This window comes from Cervus elaphus, chromosome 24, assembly GCF_910594005.1.
Source record: "Cervus elaphus chromosome 24, mCerEla1.1, whole genome shotgun sequence".
In the NCBI taxonomy this organism is placed as follows: Eukaryota; Metazoa; Chordata; class Mammalia; order Artiodactyla; family Cervidae; genus Cervus; species Cervus elaphus.
In genome coordinates this window covers 70,370,582-70,392,511 of record NC_057838.1, presented here as the reverse complement: position 1 = coordinate 70,392,511, position 21,930 = coordinate 70,370,582, and the positions used below count along the sequence as shown (strand labels likewise).

General features: G+C 45.2%; 2 protein-coding genes and 1 non-coding gene across 3 annotated transcripts in view; all 3 read left to right on the top strand.

The window, feature by feature from the left end:
• Positions 1 to 21,930, top strand: part of KBTBD12 (kelch repeat and BTB domain containing 12) — a 53,380-nt gene that overhangs the window by 4,743 nt on the left and 26,707 nt on the right. Inside the window, exons 2-4 of the mRNA XM_043886370.1 lie at positions 4,573 to 5,754; positions 10,571 to 10,841; positions 13,834 to 13,984. Of these exons, the coding sequence (XP_043742305.1) occupies positions 4,685 to 5,754; positions 10,571 to 10,841; positions 13,834 to 13,984 (1,492 nt within the window). The 5' untranslated portion in view covers positions 4,573 to 4,684. The remainder of the gene's footprint in view (positions 1 to 4,572; positions 5,755 to 10,570; positions 10,842 to 13,833; positions 13,985 to 21,930) is intronic.
• LOC122683195 (DNA-directed RNA polymerase I subunit RPA2-like) lies at positions 15,113 to 18,338 on the top strand. Its single transcript, XM_043886810.1, has 2 exons — positions 15,113 to 15,211; positions 16,128 to 18,338. The coding sequence occupies exons 1-2, from the start codon at positions 15,113 to 15,115 to the stop codon at positions 17,787 to 17,789; spliced, it is 1,761 nt and encodes a 586-aa protein (XP_043742745.1). The 3' UTR covers positions 17,790 to 18,338.
• Positions 15,965 to 16,071, top strand: LOC122683404. The gene has a single exon (XR_006337741.1). It is a non-coding gene; the product is annotated as a U6 spliceosomal RNA (small nuclear RNA).

The following is a 21,930-nucleotide window of genomic DNA, read 5'->3' as shown; positions in this document are numbered from 1 at the left end:
CAGACCCAGGACTGTGGTGTGTGTGTGTGAGTCGCTCAGTCGTGTCCGACACTTTGTGACCCCATGGACTGAAACCCGCCAGGCTTCTCTGCCCATGGGATTCTCCAGGCAAGAATACTGGAGTGGGTTGCCATTCCCTTCTCTGGGGGTTCTTCCCAACCCAAGGATCAAACCCAGGTCTCCCGCATTGCGGGCACAGTCTTTACCGTCTGAGTCACCCGGGGAGCCCAGACCCGGGACCGCCTCACTTTAAAGCCCCGTCTGCAATACCAGTGTCTTCTACACAGCTTATACGTACAAGAGACAATGCTGGGGACGCTTATTGAAGTGTTTAACTGCCCAAGCGTTTTCCAGGGTCTCCACCAGGAAAGTCATTTGGTCTGTAAATCCATAGCAATTAGCGTAGCTTTCAGAAGTTGTATAAAAGGGGGTTAAAAGGAACAGATACTTAAATATATATGCCCATCTGAAAAAGTCATAAATGCTTCTTCCAATTATGAAAAGTATTATTTGCTGTTGTTGTTGAAGCCAGTGTTTGGGGCAGAGAAACTGTATCCAAACATTTATTTAGAAAATTGATTTATCTTCAGGAATCTCGGGGAGACAACCAGATGATCTTTTAAAAATAGGAATCTGACCCTTCCCCGTCTCAAAACTCTCCAGCTGGATTGAAGCAGAGATTTGGAGGCGGGGCGCCCGGCAGGGTCTGGACGGCGGGTTTCCTTCTGACCGTGGGCAGGCTTGTTGTCCTGTGGTCTGTTTTGTATAGCCCACAAGCTCAGAATGAATTTCATCATCTTAAATGGCTTTTTAAAACCAAAGGAAGAATAACATTTCATGATGTGAAAATGCACGAAATGCAAGTTTCAGTGTCTGTAAGACATTTTTTTTTGGCACAGAGCGATGCTCATCTGTTACATACTGTCTATAGCTACCCCTGCACTGCAGTGGCCACCCTGAACTCAGACAGAAATCCCACGAAGCTGAGACTCCCTCTCTGGCTCTAGCCGGGTGCTTGCGTTACAGGGCTGACCAAGGGGGCAGGCTCTGGAGTCTGGGTTCAAGACTCAGTTCCTCTGCTTAGAAGATGTGGTCGCTGAATGTGAACAGGTAAATTCAGAAGAGCTGACTTAGTGATTTCCACCTTCTATCAAGGAGAAATGAGCAACACTGGAAATTTCTACAGTTCTTTTGCTCCACAGTGCAGTAACAGAGAACGTAAGGATATAGCAAGAGTGAAACTGTAAAATATGTATTTGCAATTCCTTATGCAATGTCGTCTCATGTTCACGCATATGCCACTTATACTAGTGAGGCCTCCTGAGTGCTCACAACAGCACCCCCCAACTCAAGCTTGCTCAGACATCAGAGGGAGTGGGATCTCCCTCTGAACTGAAGCATACAGATATGAGGCATGTCTCAAGCGTCGCCGCCCTGAAATCGCAGCCTCCTTTCCTGTCCTGGCTCCGTCCTCCTGCCGGCTGTGGGCACATGGTGCAGAGGGCCGACCCCTGATCTGTGCAGCACGCGGACGCCCCCCGACCCCTGATCTGGGCAGCACGTGGACGCCCCCCGACCCCTGATCTGGGCAGCACGCGGACGCCCCCCGAGCACTGCACCAGAGGCTGAGCGTCACTGCAGTCAGGCCAGTCTCAGGGTCCCGCCAGCCCCTGAAGCAGGCTCAGGGCGAGGGCCGTGGTGGGGAGTCCCACCCACTCCGCCCCGAGGGAGGCAGGCTGGGGGCTGAGAGAACGCTGGCTCTGTGAGTACAGAGCTGCACGTAAGACGTCACCTGTGACGTGTTTATCAAGAAAACCGGCCCAGGGACTTCCCTGGTGGTCCAGTGCTAAGATTCAGCGGTCCCAGTGCAGGCGGCCCCGGTTCTACCCCCAGGCAATGAACTGGATCCCACATACCGCAACTAAGGGTCCACACGCCACCTGAAGACCGCAGTGCCCACATTCCACAGCGGCACAGCCAAATGCATAAATAAATAAGATAGAGGTTTAAAGACAGAAAACCCATCCATCATGGACCAAGGATTCCATTTTTAATATTTGAAACGAATGCCACTTCTGTTTTTATGAAACTAGTCCTAAGCTAAAAGGTTCAACAAGGGTGGCTTGGTTCCTGCCTGAAAGATACAAAATCCTAGGCTGCAGTCATAACGCTTGGGTCCCCAGTGCCTCATTTCCCTCAGGCATCATCAAGATAAGCGCTTTAGGAACCAGCAAGGCTGAACGGCCTGCATTGTGTTAGATCCTGAAAGCCCACCGGGAAGCTTGCTCTTGGCTTTCTACACTGTGGGGGTAGGTGCCTTTTGAAAGAGTCTTATGTATCAGTAAATGGAATGGAAATCTTCAAACATTTATTTCCTTGTAAGACCAGTCTTACAGTTTTTAAGTTGAGGCGACAGCTGTCATGTAAATCTGACTGATGTGTTTATGTATGAAGAGGCCTGCATAATATGGTTCGGACCACTTGTAATGTGTTGCAGGAGAGCTCAGACAGATAATGACTGCCTAATTACCCGTAATTGGATTCTCTTTGTAAAAATCTACAACAAAGCAAAAAAGCAAAGGTTCACTTCTGGCCTGAAAACTCTTACATAGGAAGTTTACCTTCTTACTGAAATATGCCTGAGCCGTTGTTCGGAGGGCTGCGGTCTCATTCCGAGTGTACGGATTCTGGGCCTGGCTAGTCACTATGATTCCACACCCCTGAGCACAGTCATTTTTTAGGTCTTATAGTTGCTATTATATCATTAAACATTCCTTTCATGCTTAACCCTTGTTTCCTGAAGTGAACTTTAATTCAACACCGAAAACATGCCATGTCTCATTGAGACATATGAGATTTCTAATGCTTTACCAGATTATAGAAATTTAGAAAGCTTATAACCTTACAGCTGACAGATTCTGCTTTCACAGTGTTGAAATCATCACCTCCCTTTCTTTCTCAGCTCCTCTGCTGACTTGTCTGCCATCGATGTTAATTCTTGCTGGGTACAACTTCAGCCATGTTATGCCTGGACGGGGTGACAGAGACTTGAGATCCACTCTTCCCATCAAGGGCTTCCGACTCTAGGAATGTCCTTCTTTAGAGCAAAATGGCTAATTAGCTTCCTTGAAACATCCTGTTTCCGTTCCCCTGGGGAAGGTGAAGCTGAGACAAGCTTAGAGAGATTTTTAATTAGACTTGTGCCTTTTCAGGCAAGAAGTAATTCCGCCTCCGCCTCTATCCTGGGAGATAGGGGAGAGCCAAGGGAGGGTCAGAGAGAGGGTCTGACTCCTGTGGGTTCTGTAAGTTTAGGACGATTTCGTTGTAAGTTTCAAGGGCTCTGAGTTCTCACATCAACAGACACTTGATTGTGCTTTGCTTTCCCAAGTGCCGTTTTGAAGTATTTACTCCACAGCAAACTCTGAGCAGAATTTTAGTGGACCGTTTCTCCAGGCAGCCTACAAGGCCCCTTGTGATTTTGCAGGCTGGCTGTGATCGCATCTGGGTGCGTTTTGGGGGACGGCGCGTGTAACCTCTGGGGTGGTGGGGTTGCATCTCCGCAGAGAGACTGTCTCCTGATGACCCCGGTCCTCCACTTGCGGGTCAGCTGAGTTTGGTAACAGGAAGTGGACACACAAAAGGTGCCCCTCTTAACTCCCTGCTGGCCCGGTGGTTGAGAGTCTGCCTGCCAACATGGGGGACACAGGTTCGATCCCCAGTCTGGGAAGATTCCGCATGCCTCGGGGCAACAAAGCCCAAGTGCCACAGTTCCTGAAGCCCACACACCCAAGAGCAGGGGGCCCGTGGACTGGGAAGCCTGCACCCGCAGCTGGGGAGCAGCCCCACCCCGCAGCTGGAGAAGGCCGCCCGGCAACTAAGACCCAGCGCGCCACAGACAAGCAAGTAAAATCATTTTTTACAAAGGGGGCCATCCATTCTCTCTTCATTCGCCTTGGCAGGGAGGTCTTTCCAGCCCTCCTAGAAAAGTCTCTGCCATAAGTTAGAGAAGTATTGTTCGTGGTTAATAATTTATTAGTTTTTTTTTTTTTTTTTTTTTTACTATCAATGCCATTATTTTAGATACCCCAGTAGTTGTCTTTTGTTGTTTTTTTGCTGTTGTTTAGTCACTAAGTTGTGTCTGGCTCTTTGCGACCCTGTGGACTGTAGCCCACCAGGCTCCTCTGTCTACGGGATTCTCCAGGCAAGAACACTGGAGTGATTGCCATTTCCTTCTCCAGGGGATCTTCCTGAACCAGGGACTGAACCCTCGTCTCCTGCTTGGCAAGTGGGTTCTTCACTGCTGGGCCATCAGGGAAGTCCCCGAGTGGTTGTCTTAATATAAAAAGTCTCTGCTTGGAATGAATGTTTACTTATAAATGGCAACCCACTCCAGTATTTTTGCCTAGAGAATCCCATGGACAGAGGTGCCTGGTGGGCTACAGTCCACTGGGTCGCAAAAAGTCAGACGTGACTGAGCCACTAATGCTATACTACCTCTTAGAACTAATGCTGATGTTTGAATTTCAGAGAATCTTTTTCTTAGAAGAAACCTGCCTTTTTTCTTCCCCTCAGGAATGTTTCATGACATCTCTGTTGCTTGGTGAGTAATCAGACATGAAAACAGGCCCTCAAGAATCAAGCTACGTTTAAGGAAGACTTATTTAGAGACGTTGGAGAGGACACCATGGAGTGCAAATCTGAGGGGAAAGAAAAATACCAACACAGCTTGAACTTACTGAATAAAATCAAGAACATGAAAGATTTAGCGGAGATGATCGATGTTGTAATCGTCGCGGAAGGGGAGAAGTTCCCTTGCCACAGACTGGTCCTGGCTGCCTTTAGTCCTTATTTCAAAGCCATGTTTACCTGTGGGCTCCTCGAGTGCACCCAGAGAGAGGTGGTGCTCTACGACATCACGGCGGAAAGCGTGGCGGTGATACTACATTACATGTACCACGCGGCTTTGGAGATCAGTAACGCCAACGTGCAGACTGTGGCCATGGCCGCCTACTTCATGCAGATGGAGGAGGTCTTCCAGGTGTGTCAGAAGTACATGATGGCCCACATGGATGCCTCGAACTGTGTCGGCATCTATTATTTTGCAAAGCAGATTGGCGCTGAAGACTTAGCTGATCAGTCGAGGAAATATTTGTATCAGCACTTTGCTGAGGTGAGCTTACACGAAGAGATCCTAGAAGTGGAGGTGCACCAGCTCCTGACGCTTATTCAGTCAGACGACCTGAACGTGTCCAGAGAGGAGAGCATTCTGGACCTTGTTCTGAGATGGGTCAATCATCGCCCAGACCAACGCACGGGGCATCTCGTGGAGCTCTTGAAGCAGGTTAGGTTGCAACTGGTCAGCCCTTCCTTTCTGAGACAAGCCCTGCGGAGGAACACAGTGCTCCTGTGCGATGCAAACTGCATCGACCTCATTCAGAACGCGTTCAAAGCCATCAAGACGCCCCAGCCGCACGTCCTGAATCTTCGTTACGGCATGGAGACCACCAGTCTCCTGCTGTGCATTGGCACCAATGCCTCAGGGATCAGGTCAAGACATAGGAACTATGGGGACGCCAGCTTTTGCTATGACCCTGCATCGCGGAAGACCTATTTCATCTCGTCTCCCAAGTACGGGGAAGGTTTGGGCACCGTGTGTGCTGGTGTCGTCATGGAAGACAACGCTATCATCTTGGCTGGGGAAGCCAGCGCCTCTAAACTCTCCAGACAAAAGAGCAAGAACGTTGAAATCTACAGGTTTGTATCTAGCGGTGTGCTTGTAAGTTTGTTTCCATTATCTGGCTTTGACACTGGCAGCCGAAGTTACTGCTGAGAGAGCATGTTTTAAATCACAGGTGTTCTGAATTACCCCACGATCATGTATTTTACATAGAGGTAAAATTCATAATGAAAGCATCCACATTATTTTCCCTCTCTGTTTCATTGTTAAGAATCCGCCTGCGATGCAGGAGACCTGGGTTCGATCCCTAGGTTGGGAAGATCCCCTGGAGAAGGGAAAGGCTCCCCACTCCAGTATTCTGGCCTGGAGAATTCCAGGGACGGTATGGTCCATGGGGTCGCAAAGAGTTGGACACAACTGAGTGACTTTCACCTCACTTTCATTGTTAAGAAGGTATAGATGAAGTTGCATGAGTTAGATGTGTATATTTTACAATTCCTCTGTATGTTTTCATTCAGTTTTCACTGTTTATCCATATGCTATAATCGCTTTGCTTTTGAAGAGTTGCATATAACTTTTAACAAGAAGAACAGTGACTCCTTTGAGCTGACACTTTCTAGTTCACAATTCAGAGAAATAAGTAATTTTTTTCTTGACCAAAATATACTATGTATCCTGTCAGTTTTCATTCTGTGCCCTGAATGAGAGGTCTTTCCTAAACCTCTTGGAGAAGGAAATGGCAACCCACTCCAGTATTCTTGCCTGGAGAATCCCATGGGCAGAGGAGCCTAAGGGGCTACAGTTCATGGGGTCACAGAGTCAGACACAACTGAGTGACTAACACCCACCTAAATCTCTAATAGTGTAGAACATTGGCAGCCAAAGAATGCTTCAACCTAGAGCTGTAGGAGGACAGGGGTGTCTGCTTAGCAGTCGCATCTGTCTAGGTCTTGTACGTGAAAACAGCAGGAATTCAGCCCTGAAATGGACCTGGGTGAATAACTCTGCACGCAGGTCCGCAAGCTCTCCTCACACACCATCCCCTCTCGGGGCCCTCGAGCCGGACTTTCTCAGACTTTTCGCTTGGGAAGTGCTTCTCAACAGCAGAGTGGGGACAGAGAGAGGAGGAGAGGTCTCTCTTTAGCTGTCATCTCCTCGCATTGCTGGACCACTTCAGGCTCCAGTGGGCGCCCCTCACCTCCTCACATTGAAGGCATGTCGCTTCTGCCCAGCAGTGGGGGCAGGCATGGAAACCCTAGACAGTGACTGCCCCTCTAGTCTCTGCCTGCAGTGACAGAGCCGCCCCTGAGCGGGGGCGGATTCGGACCCCAGGTCCCTGGGGGAAAGGGGGCCTGGGTCTCCTGGGGGGAGTCCTCTGGGCCCCTGATGCTGGCTTCCTGTTGCTCTTCCCCTTGGAGCCTCAGGTTCTTTTGGTCTCTGCTTTCTTCCTCAAAGAGGTGCAACCCTGCCATCAGAGTTCATTCTTCACAATCTCCAGTCCTCTCAAAGTCTGTGTTTTGATCCTTGAATGTCTCACCTCGTAACTGTCTTCAAAACCCCACTTTCTATTCGTCTAACTACGCACCCTGCGTCCCCTTTCTTCTCTATGTTGAACTCACCCTGTTTCGCGTCACCACAGGCTCTCCCACGCTGGGCAGAATTGAAGTCTCAGTTTCCCTCCTCACTTCCCCCAGTGATGAAACTGTCAGCAAGGCAAATAAAGAGATAATCAGAAGCATTTGCTGTTAGTGTTGCTCAGTTGCTACATCGTATCTCCTTGTGACCCCATGGACGGCAGCATGCCAGGCTCCCCTGTCCTTCACTATGTCCCAGAGCCTGCTCAAACTCATGTCCGTTGAGTCAGTGATGCCATCCAACCATCTCATCCTCTGTCATCCCCTTCTCCTTTGCCCTAAATCTCTCCCAGCATCAGGGTCTTTTCCAATGAGTCAGTTCTTCGCATCAGGTGGCCAAAGTACTGGAGCTTCAGCTTCAGCATCAGTCCTTCCAGTGAATATCCAGGGTTGATTTTCTTTAGAATTGACTGGTTTGATCTCCTTGCAGTCCAAGGGACTGTCAAGAGTCTTCTCCAGCACCACAGTTCAACAGCATCAATTCTTTGGTGCTCAGCCTTCTTTATGGTCCAACTCTCACATCCATACATGACCACTGGAAAAACCATTGGTTCAGTTCAGTTCAGTTGCTCAGTTGTGTCCAACTCTTTGTGACCCCATGAACCGCAGCATGCCAGGCCTCCCTGTTCATCACCAACTCACAGAGTTTACTTAAACTCACATCCATTGAGTCGGTGATGCCATCCAACCATCTCATCCTCTGTTGTCCCCTTCTCCTTTGCCCTAAATCTTTCCCAGCATCAGGGTCTTTTCAGATGAGTCAGTTCTTCGCATCAGGTGGCCAAAGTATTGGAGTTTCAGCTTCAGCATCAGTCCTTCCAATGAATATTCAGGACTGGTTTCCTTTAGGATGGACTGGTTGGATCTCCTTGCAGTCCAAGGGACTCTCAAGAGTCTTCTCCAATACCACAGGTTCAAAAGCATCAATTCTTCAGCACTCAGCTTTCTTTATAGTCCAACTCTCACATCCATACATGACTACTGGAAAAACCATAGCTTTGACTAGACAGACCTTTCTTGGCAAAGTAATGTCTGTGCTTTTTAATATGCTAAGTTGGTTATAACTTTTCTTCCAAGGAGCAAGCATCTTTTAATTTCATAGCTGCAGTCACCATCTGCAGTGACTTTGGAGCCCCCAAAAATAAAGTCAGCCACTGTTTCCATTGTTTCCCCATCTATTTGTCATGAAGTGATGGGACCAGATGCCACGATCTTAAAACCATACTGGAAAAACCATAGCTTTGACTAGATGGACCTTTGTAGGCAAAGTAACTGTCTCTGCTTTTTAATACACTGCCTAGGTTTGTCATTGTTTTTCTTTCAAAGAGCAAATGTCTTTTAATTTCATGACTGCAGTCACTATTCACAGTGATTTTGGAGCTCAAGAAAATAAAGTCTGTCATGGTTTCCATTGTTTCCCCATCTATTTGCCACGAAATGATGGGACCAGATGCCATGATCTTAGTTTTTTGAATGTTGAGTTTTAAGCCAGCTTTTTCACCCTTCTTGTTTCACTTTCATCAAGAGGCTCTTTAATTCCTCTTCACTTTCTACCATAAGGGTGGTGTCATCTGCATATCTGAGGTTATTGATATTTCTCCCTGCAATCTTGATTCCAGCTTGTGCTTCCAGCCTGGCACTTTGCATGATGTACTCTGCATTTAAGTTAAATAAGCAGGGTGACAATATACAGCCTTGATGTACTCCTTTCCTGATTTTGAAACAGTCCAGTTCAAACTGTTGTTCCATGTCCAGTTCTAACTGTTGCTTCCTGACGTGCATACGGGTTTCTCAGGAGGCAGGTCAGGTGGTTTGGTAGTCTCATCTCACCAAGGGAACATTTCACGCCAAGATAGGCACATTAGAGGACAGAAATGGTGCAGGCCTCACAGAGGCTTGTGACAGGAGCGAGCGGTCTCTGTTTGCATCTCTGCTGTATGACGTCTGCTTCTCACGCTGTTTATCTTTGCAGGATGCCCTGTCTGCCTGTCCTCTGTAGGTCACAGACTTCCATGCAGATATCCTGCCTCTTGACTTAAAAGAGAAAGTAGATCACTCGCACTGCATAGGTTGTTTCTTTTTTAAACACACACCTTCCCATCTCTTTCATCTCGCACGCTTTGGCAGACAAGCCGCTGAGGACGTGTCGTCTTTGGACTCAGCCTCTGAAAAAGTGCCGCGTGGTTTCCCCACTGTCATCTTCTTTGTGACACATCCGAAACAGTAAGCTCTACAGCTTCATCTGGGCGTTTCACCTCCTCGTTCTTAATTCAAAATGCTAAATCAATTACCAAGTCGCCCAGCAAACATGTACTTCCCAACCTTCATGGGATATATTTTTGTTCTTGGCCTCTTAAACCATGTCTCAGAAAACTCAGCTTTTGAAGGTTTTTTTTTTTTAACGTGGACTATTTTTAAGGTCTTTATTGAATGGGGTATAATGTTTCTGTTCTATGTTGTGGCGTTTTGGAGTAAGGCGTGTGGGGTCTTAGCTCCGCCACCAGGGATGGAACCCCCATGCCCTGCACTGGAAGGTGAAATCTTAACCACTGGCCCACCAGGGAGGTCCCCCAGACCCCAAAACCCATTTTCCATCCTACTGACACATTCACCGTCTATTTCAGGAGCCCCCGCCTGTAGACACCCGATCCTCCCTTCTCTAAAATCCCCTACAGTTCAAAGCAGTGGTGAAAATATTGTCTGTGATGTTAGGAACTCTGGTTTCCTGCCTAAAATCACTGAGAAGACGGCTGTCCTGAGGTTTGATAAATGTCAGCGTTCAGTTTGTGACCAGCCAGACAAACTTGAAGGAAAAGAGCAATCTTCTGATTGAAAAGAACAATCTTCTGACTTCCCTGTCCAACCTGAAGTAAAACGTCGTCCTGGGGAAGAATGTAAGAGTTGGTCTAGAACAGCCGGGAAAATGCCTGTAATATGTTCAACTGTCAAATGTTTGATACAAAATAAGTAACCTATGCTTAGAAGCCGTACTCTGTAAAGAACACACATAATTTTTTTCATCTGTTTCCTAACAGAACTGCTTTTTTTCTTATTTTCCATATTTTTCCTGGGGTTTTTCAGGCATGACTTAGCAATCAAACAACAACAATACGTATCACTATATTATATTGATGTTTCTTTCCTCTCCAATTAGAAGAACCAAATCCTGCTGCTTTGGGTTGGAAAAGAAGCTTGTGTTTCTTTGGCAGGTTGTTTCCATGTTAAATCTAATCCTGGTTCTCTCTCTGTTAATTCACAGGTACCACGACAGAGGAAACCAGTTTTGGGAAAAGTTATGCACTGCAGAATTTCGAGAGCTGTACGCTCTGGGCGCTGTCCGCAACGACCTCTATGTGATAGGAGGACAGATGAAAGTTAAAAACCAGTATCTTATCACAAACTGTGTTGACAAATACTCTGTGGAGCGGGACGCCTGGAAAAGGGTGTCTCCGCTTCCTCTGCAGCTGGCCTGTCATGCGGTGGTAACAGTGAACGATAAGCTCTACGTGATTGGAGGCTGGACCCCTCAGGTTCGGAGAGCTCCTGTGTGCCTACTTGGCATGGCTGCGCTGAGCCTGGCCGCTCTGTTGAAAAACGCTGCAGTTGTTGAATACTAAAAGAGGGTGGCCCACATCTTTGGTAACATGCTTTTTTTGTTATAGAATATCAGACAAGATTTTATAGTGTGAAAGCAGCTTTGCTGTTGTTTAGTCACTAAGTTGTGTCCGACTCTTTGTGACCCCGTGGACCGTAGCCCGCCAGGCTCCTCCGTCCATGGGATTTCCCAGGCGAGAATACTGGGGTGGGTTGCCATTTCCTCCTCCAGGGGGTCTTCCTGGATCAGGGTTCGAATCGTGTCTCCTGCATTAGCAGGCGGGCTCTTTACCACTGAGCCACTTGGGAAGCCTGATAAAGCAGCTTAGGGGAATGAATGTTAAAGTGCATTATTCCAGACCTGACTTCACTCAGTACTTCTGCTGTGTTCCTCAAAACCCGCCCATCCTTGCAGACGATGAAGGAGGCCTGTGCTGAGGGCTTATGTGTGGGAAGCATCTCAGCTCAAGGCAGGAAGCCGGACCCCCACCCCAGTTCTGTCTGCGCTACAGCTGTGTGACCGGGGGCGTGTAACTCTTAGGTCTTTTTATATAAAACTTCTCACTCTAAGTGGGAAATTGAAATACGTATGTGTGATGTCACAGCCGTTTTCACAAGAGGATACTGTGATTTTAAGCCCCTCTGTCTCTGCTGGGCGTCAGCAGAGGGAGAGACCAGAGGCCAGACTGAAGTCCGGCGAGGCAGGGCTGCAGGATGGAGGAGCCCGTGGGCCGGGACCACGGTGGCCCCTTCTCTGCTCTTTGGCGGCCCTGCCAGCGCCTGGGGCTGTCACAGAAGTCTCACCCAGCTGCCTTCTGCCCGGCCATCCAGTGTTTGTAAAAAGATAAATCTCACTAGCTCATTGTCTGTCCCCACGCTGTCCTTGTTGTTCAGTCACTAAGTCGTGTCTGAGTCTTTGCAGCCCGAAGGACTGCAGCTTGCCAGGCTTCCCTGTCCTTCACTGTCTCCCAGAGTTTGCTCAAACTCTTGGCCGTTGAGTTGGTGATGTCATCCAACTATCTCATCCTCTGCCAGCTTCTTCTCCTCCTGCCCTCAATCTTTCCCAGCATCAGGGTCTTTTCCAATGAGTCGGCTCTTTGCATCAGGTGGCCAAAGGACTGGAGCTTCACACAACATATACTAGTTTTATTTTTGCCTGTATGAGTTCTCCTTTCTCCAGGTTTGCTTCGTGATACATCAGTTGTCTGATACCTCTTTTTGTAAGCATTTCATGAGTTCCATTTTGCCTTTTAGGATGTATCATACTTGTTTTTAAAATTTTAAACTTCACATTTAATACATGTTTTAAGTTCATGCTATGCATCGAAAAGTAACTTAGATTTAATCACAGCTAGTAGCTGAAGCCTGAGAGATTATTTGTAATTAAGCTTTTTCAGAGCTATTCATTACATAGTTAATTTTGCATGAATGTGCTCCAAAGAAAAGCTTTCCTTCCATTTTTTTAACACTAGAGTAGAGATTAAATACTTAAATTATAAGGAAAAGTAAAACAGTAAAGTCAGTATTTCCTAATTCATAATGTCTTTGAACATGTGACTCTTTCCTAGATAATGAAAGCCTTTGCTAATCTGTACAGAATACGATACATTAAATTGCAAGATAGCCTGTGATTGCAGTATAGTGATTATAACCCTGAGCCAAAACTAATTGCATGACTTTATCATAAGCAAGGAAATTATTTCTGTGTTGAACACCTGCACGAAAACAAAAAGCAACAGACACTTAGTCATCTTTAGCTTGACGTCTTAGAAGTTCCTAACACATTGCAGACAGAAAATATTACTTTACCTGAAGTTTGTTAATGTTCTTGCTGGAAATTTAGGAGTGGGGAGAGCCACATCCACCTGTGTGCCTTCAGCTTCTAATGTCTCTACTCACTTTATATATATATATATCTGGAGAAGGCAGTGGCACCCATTCCAGTGCTCTTGCCTGGAAAATCCCATGGACGGAGGAGCCTGGTGGGCTGCAGTCCATGGGGTTGCTATGAATCGGACACGACTGAGCGACTTCACTTCACATATATATATATATATATATACACACACACACACATACACACATTTATTATATATATATTTATATACATTTATTACATATATATAATAAATGGGGCTTCCCTGGTGGCTCAGTGGTAAAGAATCCACCTGCCAATGCAGGACACATGGGTTTGATCCCTGATCCAGGAAGATCCTCTGGAGGAGGAAATGGCAACCCACTGCAGTATTCTTTCCTAGAAAATCCCATGGGCAGAGGAGTTTGGCAGGCTACAGTCCATGGGATCTCAAAGAGTTGGACATGACTCGGCAACTGAATAACAAATGTAAAATAAATACATAAAAATAACTGCAAATAACTTCTATTAATCCATGTGTCTTTAAAAATTAAATTCAAACCACTCCTATACTATGGGATAAAAATACTCTCATTACTAAAACACTCAATTGTTTTTGTAGCTTTGCTCTATTTGGATTATAAAAATGTTATAAAGAAAAATGCCTTATAAATTATTAAAGTTAGTTTCTCACAAGTATTATTTAATCAACCACTATAAAGTTTGGTAAAATAAAACTACACTTTAAATACTGTTCAATAAACCTTGGCTTCATTTTTTAAGGCTTTGCAATGCTTCATTTAAAAAAAAACACTGTATTGTCTTCCTGCTAAAATCACAGATTCTTTGCTAAAACCAACACCTTACCCCCATTAGCACAGAATATAAATCCCTCCTCTATTGACAGTGTACTTATAATCCCAAGCCTTGGGATTTGGAGTGTCTGTGAATATAAGTCACTGTAGTTAACCTCTATTTATCTTGTTGGCTGTCTGCTTTGATTAATTGCACTCATGTGCTCACAAAGATCTCTAAATGGGCTGTTATTATATTGGCTGTCATATTTCATATAGATGGATCTTCCTGACGAAGAACCTGATCGATTGAGCAACAAGCTGTTGAGATACGACCCCAGCCAAGACCAATGGACGGAACGGGCGCCCATGAAGTATTCAAAGTACCGGTTCAGCACAGCCGTGGTCAACAGTGAGATTTATGTTTTGGGTAAGGAGAAGCTAAATGACTCCTTTTATTTTTCTCAGCAGTTTGCCTCCATGAAAATGAAATATTCTTCCTTCTCGCATCCCACTTCAACTACACACACCATTAGCCCCCGATTTTCTTTTATTTTCTAGAGCACAGTCAGATAAGATTACATGAAAGTCCACTAATGTGTTGAAAGCAAGTTTACTTTTATCGAATTTTTAAGTCATCTGGAATCCAAGAACAGTAGGGATACATCCTAATATACCCACCAGGTAAAATGCTGTGAAAAGGCAATGAGCCTTTGGCCACCTTACATGGATCAAAACATAGGCTTTTACAACCAACTGGTTCTCTGCACTAATTAAAGAGACTCATGTGCTCTTTAGAGGGTAAAAAAAAAAAAAATGCCACCGGTTATGCCAGTCCTCTTCACTTTGCCTCACTCACCAGAATTCTACTAAGGTGTTATCAGATGATGTTTTATCTGAATGCACTTGCCCCTTACCTTTGGAATGAGTGTGTGTGGTCTTACACTGGCCAGTAGGGGTTGGTGAGAGGCTGGTTCTTTCCGACTGAGGCGGGTCCAAAGACTCCAGGGCATCCTTGGTGCCTCCGTGTCCATCCCAGTCCTCGCCTAAGCTGCTTCCCTCCTCCTAATTCACCCTCCGCCAGCCTGCCGTCCCCCTCCCGTGGGCATGGGAAGACAAGGGCTGAGATAGGCTGAGTGCACTGGTAAAATGATTCCGATTCTTTATTTCAACCCCTTCTGCAATGCTGGCCAACTGGCAAAAATAATGGGTAACAGAGAAATGGCAAAAAAAAAAAAAAGAAAAAGAAATATGGGCTGAAAGCAAACCACGTCTTTGAGTAGCTTTTTTTTTTTTAAGCTAAATGGAAGCCATTATCTCTTGGCTGTGTGCACAGCATGAAACAAAATAATTAATGCATTGCAACATTAATAGTTGTGTGATTTTAAGAACAAGAACATTATGCCACATGATTTATGACTGCCTCAGTTAGGAGACTCACTTGAGATTATAATTGAGTTTTTCCTCTGGGTATACATTTGTTGCTTTGGTTGTAACTATCTGCAGTGCCATCTCCAGTAGTGGTAACATCTAAACTAGGATCAATCTCCTGGGATTGATGTATATGGAACTCAAGGCGCAAAGGGCCGATCTACTAATTATATTAAAGCTGGAGGCAGTGGAAAGTGGGATAAAAGTGATTGTTGGTGGAAGCACAGTGAGATTCCCAGCCCCTCCCCAGTGTGAAAACACAACTAGACTAAATGTGAAGTAAAACCAACAGTGTCATTTTTGTAAATTGTATGGAAAGGACCAGATGGTCAATACAGAAACCAAATTGATTATATTCTTTGCAGCTAAAGATGGAGAAATTATATACAATCAGCAAAAACAAGACGTGGAGCTGACTGTGGCTCAGATCATGAGCTCCTTATTGCAAAATTCAGACTTAAACTGAAGAAAGTAGGAAAAACCACTAGGCAATTCAAGTAGGACCTAAATAAAATCCCTTATGATTATACAGTGAAAGTGATGAATAGATTCAAGGGATTAGATCTGATAGAGTGCCTGAAGAACTATGGACAGAGGTTCCTAACATTGTACAGGAGGCGGAGACCAAAACCATCCCAAAGAAAAAGAAATGCAAGAAGGCAAAATGGTTATCTGAGGAGTTTTTAGAAACAGCTGAGAAAAGAAGGGAAGCAAAAGGCAAAGGAGGAAGAAAAAGATATACCCAACTGAATGCAGAGTTCCAAAGAATAGCTAGGAGAGATAAGAAAGCCTTCTTAAGTGAACAATGCAAAGAAATAGAGGAAAATAGTAGAAAGGGAAAGACTAGCGATCTCTTCAAGAAAATTAGAGATACCAAGGGAACATTTCATGCAAAGATAGGCTCGATAAAGGACAGAAATGGTATGGACCTAACAGAAGCAGAAGATATAAAGAAGTGGTGGCAAGAATACACAGAAGAGTGCTCGCTTCGGCAGCACATACACTAAAATTGGAACGATACAGAGAAGATTAGCATGGCCCCTGCGCAAGGATGACACGCAAATTCGTGAAGCGTTCCATATTTTTGGCAGGGGGATAGACGTCACTTACTCTTCATTGAACTCTCTTTTTACTGAAAACAGGTGTTGAGAGAAAAAAGAATCCCTCCCTGGATGGAGGTGGCCCTGATCCCCATGACAGGAAAACCAAGTCTATACCCAGGATTGTATCTTTTTACCACTCCTTGTCGACTGGTGTGGCCAGTGCAGAACTTGGAACTAGGCAAAGAAGAACTGATTGGAACTATGGAACAGCTCTTCATGAATGTTGCCATCTTCGAGGATGAGGTTCTGCCCGGAGTCACCACGCACCAGGAGCTCTTCCCTCACAGCCTGCTGAGTGTGATCGCCAACTTCATCCCTTTCTCAGATCACAACCAGAGTCCGAGAAACATGTACCAGTGCCAGATGGGTAAGCAGACCATGGGCTTTCCACTTCTTACTTTTCAAGATCGATCAGATAATAAACTGTATCGTCTTCAGACTCCACAGAGCCCTTTAGTAAGACCGTACATGTATGATTATTATGACATGGATAACTATCCAATTGGAACAAATGCCATTGTTGCTGTTATCTCTTACACTGGCTATGATATGGAAGATGCCATGATTGTGAATAAGGCCTCTTGGGAACGAGGCTTTGCCCATGGGAGTGTCTACAAGTCTGAATTCATAGATCTGTCTGAAAAAATTAAACAAGGAGATGATAGTCTGGTCTTTGGAGTCAAACCTGGAGACCCACGGGTTCTGCAGAAGTTGGACGATGATGGATTGCCCTTTATTGGGGCACAGCTGAAGTATGGAGATCCATATTACAGCTACCTAAACCTCAACACCGGCGAAGGCTTTGTGACGTGCTATAAGAGTAAAGAAAACTGTGTTGTGGATAACATCAAAGTGTGCAGCAATGATACCGGAAATGGCAAGTTCAAGTGTGTGTGCATCACGATGCGAGTCCGCCGGAACCGAACAACTGGGGATAAGTTCGCCAGTCGTCACAGGCAGAAGGGCATCTTGAGTAGGGTGTGGCCAGTGGAGGACATGCCATTCACCGAGAGCGGGATGGTCCCTGACATTCTGTTCAACCCCCATGGTTTTCCATCCCGCATGACCATAGGCATGCTGATCGAGAGCATGGCTGGCAAGTCCACAGCTCTGCATGGGCTCTACCACGACGCGACCCCCTTCACCTTCTCAGAGGAGAACTCAGCCCTGGAGTACTTTGGCGAGATGCTGAAGGCCGCTGGCTACAACTACTATGGCACCAAGAGGTTGTACAGCGGCATTAGTGGGCTGGAGCTAGAAGCAGACATCTTCATAGGCGTGGTATATTACCAGCGTTTACGCCACATGGTCTCCGACAAATTCCAAGTGAGGACCACAGGAGCCCGAGACAAAGTCACTAACCAGCCTATAGTGGGGAGAAACGTCCAGGGTGGAATCCGCTTTGGGGAGATGGAGCGGGACGCCCTTTTAGCTCATGGTACATCTTTTCTCCTCCATGACCGCCTCTTCAACTGCTCGGATCGGTCAGTGGCCCACGTATGTGTGAAGTGTGGCAGTCTGCTCTCCCCGCTGTTGGAGAAGCCGCCCCCATCGTGGTCCGCCCTGCGCAACAGGAAGTACAACTGTGCCCTGTGTAACCGCAGTGACACCATCGACACCGTCTCCATGCCTTACGTCTTTCGGTATTTAGTAGCTGAACTGGCAGCTATGAACATCAAAGTGAAGCTGGACATCGTTTAACCTGACGCAGGTCTTTTGGGTCAAGACTGCTATCAGATTAAAACGAGATGTCGTTCTGGTGAGGCTATTAATAGTTATTACTCTGGAGTTTTTCATGGTTCTCAGAGCTCTCAATCAAGACCTGGCCACTCAGAAGGCAGACTTTCTCAATTGCTCTAGTATAACTACTGAAGGTGACTTTCAGTATGTTTATTCTTTAAAAATCATATGCTGACAAATAAAAGGATATTCAGGGGAAAGTGTTTAACCCCAGGTTCTCTGCATCCTGCTTTCAGCAGGCAGTGACTGTCAAACATCTATCTGTCCATGTAGAGCAGAGCAGTTCAATATAAACACAGTGTAAGCATCTATGTAATTTTATATTTTCTTACATTAAAAAATAGAAGGTAGAAATTTTTAACAGCTTTATTGAAGTATATGTTTACACAAAAAGTGCACATTTAATGTATATAATTAAGTGGGTTTGAACATAAGCACACACCTGTGAATGATCACAACAGTCATGGTAATAAACATCACCTCCAAGTTTCAAAATAAATAAATAAATAAATAAATAAAAAGAATACACAGAAGAACTGTACAAAAAAGATCTTCACGACCCAGATAATCACAATGGTGTGATCACTCACCTAGAGCCAGACATCCTGGAATGTGAAGTCAAGTGGGCCTAGGAAGCATGACTACAAACAAAGCTAGTGGAGGTGATAGAATTCCAGTTGAGCTATTTCAAATCCTAAAAGGTGATGCAATATGCCAGCAAATTTGGAAAACTCAGCAGTGGCCACAGGACTTGAAAAGGTCAGTTTTCATTCCAATCCCAAAGAAAGGCAATGCCAGAGAATATTCAAACTACTGCACAATTGTGCTCATTTCACATGCTAGCAAGGTAATCCTTAACATCCTTCACCCAGGCTTCAACAGTACATGAACCAAGAACTTGCAGATGTACAAGCAGGATTTAGAAAAGGCAGAGGAACCAGAGATCAAATTGCCAACATCCATTAGATCATAGAAAAAGCAAGGGAATTCCAGAAGAACATCTATTTATGCTTCATTGACTATGCTAAAGCCTTTGACCATGTGGATCACAACAAACTGTGGAAAATTCTTAAAGAGATGGAAATACCAGACCACTTTACCTGCCTCCTGAGAAACCTGTATGCAACAGTTAGAAAAAAAGCAACATTTAGAACCAGACATGGAACAACAGACTTGTTCAAAATTGGGAAAGGAGTACATCTTCTGTATATTGTCACCCTGCTTATTTAATTTCTATGCAGAGTACATCATGTGAAATGCCAGGCCAGATGAATCACAAGCTGGAATCAAGATTGCTGGGAGAAACATCAACAATCTGAGATATGCAGATGATACCACTCTAACAGCAGAAAGAGAAGAGGAACTAAAGAGCCGTTTGATGAAGGTGAAAGAAGAGAGTGAAAAAGCTGGCTTAAAACTCAACATTTAAAAAACTTAAGATCATAGCATCCAGTCCCATCACTTCATAGCAAATAGATGAGGGAAAAAACAGAAACAGTGACAGATTTTATTTTCTTGTCCAAAATCACTGTGGACAGTGACTGCAGCCATGAAATTAAAAGACGTTTGCTCCTTGGAAAAATGCTATGACAAACCTAGACAGTGTATAACAAAGCAGAGATATCACCTTGCCAACAAAGGTCCATCTAGTCAAAGCTATGGTTTTTCCAGTAATCACGTATGGACGTGAGAGTTGGACCATAAAGAAGGCTGAGCACCAAAGGATTTGATGCTTTTGAGCTGTGTTGCTGAAGAAGACTCTTGAGAGTTCCTAGGACAACAAGGAGATCAAAACAGTCAATCCTAAAAGAAATCAACCTTGAATATTCAGTGGAAGGATGGATGCTGAAGCTCCAATTCTTTGGCCACCTGAGGCAAACAGCCGATTCATTGGAAAAGACCCTGGTGCTGGGAAAGATTGAGGGTGGGAAGAGAGAGGGACGACAGAGGATGAGATGCTTGGATGGCATCTCCGACTCAATGGACATGAGTTTGAGCAAGCTCCAGGAGATAGTGAAGGACAGGGAAGCCTGATGTGCTGCAGTCCATGGGGTCACTAAGAGTCAGACATGACTTAGCAACTGAACACATGCTCCTTAGTTCAAGGATTGTCCATGGACCAGATGCTTCTGGAGGTCATCTGGAGAACCTCAGTTTAAGATCCCTAATGGGTGTTTGTCCAGTTCTGTTTACTTTCTGAAACTCTTTGAAAATGTTCATTTAAATTAGATGAACATCTAACATTAGATCTAAATCAGCAATCTTCCATTTCAGTGTATTTTTTCTGAGACTCGTTTTTCAGATTAGAGTCCATTTACAAAAAGAATTGTTTGCTGTTCAGTCGCCAAGTCGTGTCTGACTCTGCAGTTCCATGGACTATAGCCCACCAGGTTCCTCTGTCCATGGTATTAACCCAGCAAGAATATTGGAGGGGGTTGTCATTTCCTTCTCCAGGGGATCTTCCTGACCCAAGGATCGAACCCAGGTCTCTTGTGTTGGCAGGCAAATTCTTTACCACTGAGCCACCAGGGTATAGTACAAAAAAAGAGGACAACGTTTTCTGTACCTTAACTCTTGGGTGCATCCAAGAAAATTGAACGTTTCCCAGAGTCTATGTTTAAAGTCTCCTACTGATTCACCTTTATGGGTGTTTGCATTTTGAATCTTTGTATTATTGTTACTTGTCCAGCACCACTTAGATGATCACATGGACAAGGTCTTTGTCTGCAAAAGGTTTATCATCTTATTTACAGGATAAAACTACCTTTAAGTGAGTAGACAATTCAGCTTTGCAGTCTGAGTTCACAGTAGTGCAGAAACTTTTCCTGGCGTTGGAAATTGAGAGAGTCTGTACAGCTACATTTTCCAGATAACTGATGCCAGCATCTTTACCATTTTACTTGTTTGGCTGTGTCGGGCATTAGTTGTGTCATTTGGGATCTTTCCTTGAGGCGCGTGGACTCTAATTGTGGCTCACGGGCTCAGCATTTACAACGCATGGGCTTGGATGTCCCACGACAGGTGGGATCTTAGTTCCACCACCAGGGATGGAACCTGCATTCCCCTGCAATGCATGGTGCATTCTTTTTGTTTGTTTTTCAGAGTTTTCAAAATTATTTTCTTTCATGTGTTTCCATAGTATTTATGTAAGTTTTCCATTTCATTTTTCAGATGATATTTATGCAAAATTTGGTAAGATTCTCTGAGAAATCTTTGTTCCTTTCTTTTTAAAAATTAATTAATTTTAATTTGAGGATAATTACTTTACAATATTGTGGTGGTTTTTGCCATCCATCAACACGAATCATTCACAGGTGCACGTGTGTCCACTGGATCACCAGGGAAGTCCCAATGCCAGCACCTTTAAGTGTGAAATTTTGGCAACATTTCTAACTAGAAAAAAAAATGTTTTTAAGTTATCACATTCTTCTCTATGTCATGAGAAATTACTTTGAGAGAAAGTAATAATCACTGAAGAATTACTAGATGCCAGGTGCTATTTCCACGTACGGTCTCAGTTGTCACAGTAGCCTAGAAGGGAAGGTCTTCGTTTACTTTTATCACCCAAACAGTGTGATTAAATCCGGAATTCGGACCCAAATCTGTCCCATTTCAAAGCTAAAATAACTTTTAAAAGTGACTCGGCCATTATGAGCAGCAAAATCGCACTCCCTGCGTGTGCGCGCTGTCCCCCGGTTACAAAGGACGGCTTCTGCTGGCTGGGCATCTCGCTGGTCCTTCCTTTCCCTTCGCTGCTGTTACGGTTTCTTCACTTCCCACTGCTGTGACGCCCCACATACAAGGCATGCAAATGACTCACCTGCAGGTTGCCCACGTCAGCCGTTGTGCAGATGCACAGACTGTACTGATACGTTCACTGGGGCCAGTAGGCCACGTGTCTTTAGTACAGACTCCAGGTTTTGCAGAGTAAAGCTCCAATGCCCGTCACGGGCCCGCTGCTGCCTCTGTTCGGGGTTTGCACCCGTGTTCTGGGCGCGCAGTCTGGCCTCTGTCACGTGAGGGCGACTGTTACAGAGCTGGAGTCACGGGGACTGGAAAACCTCAAAGCTAACTGCCGCAGGGAGAGAGGCAGTCACAAGGG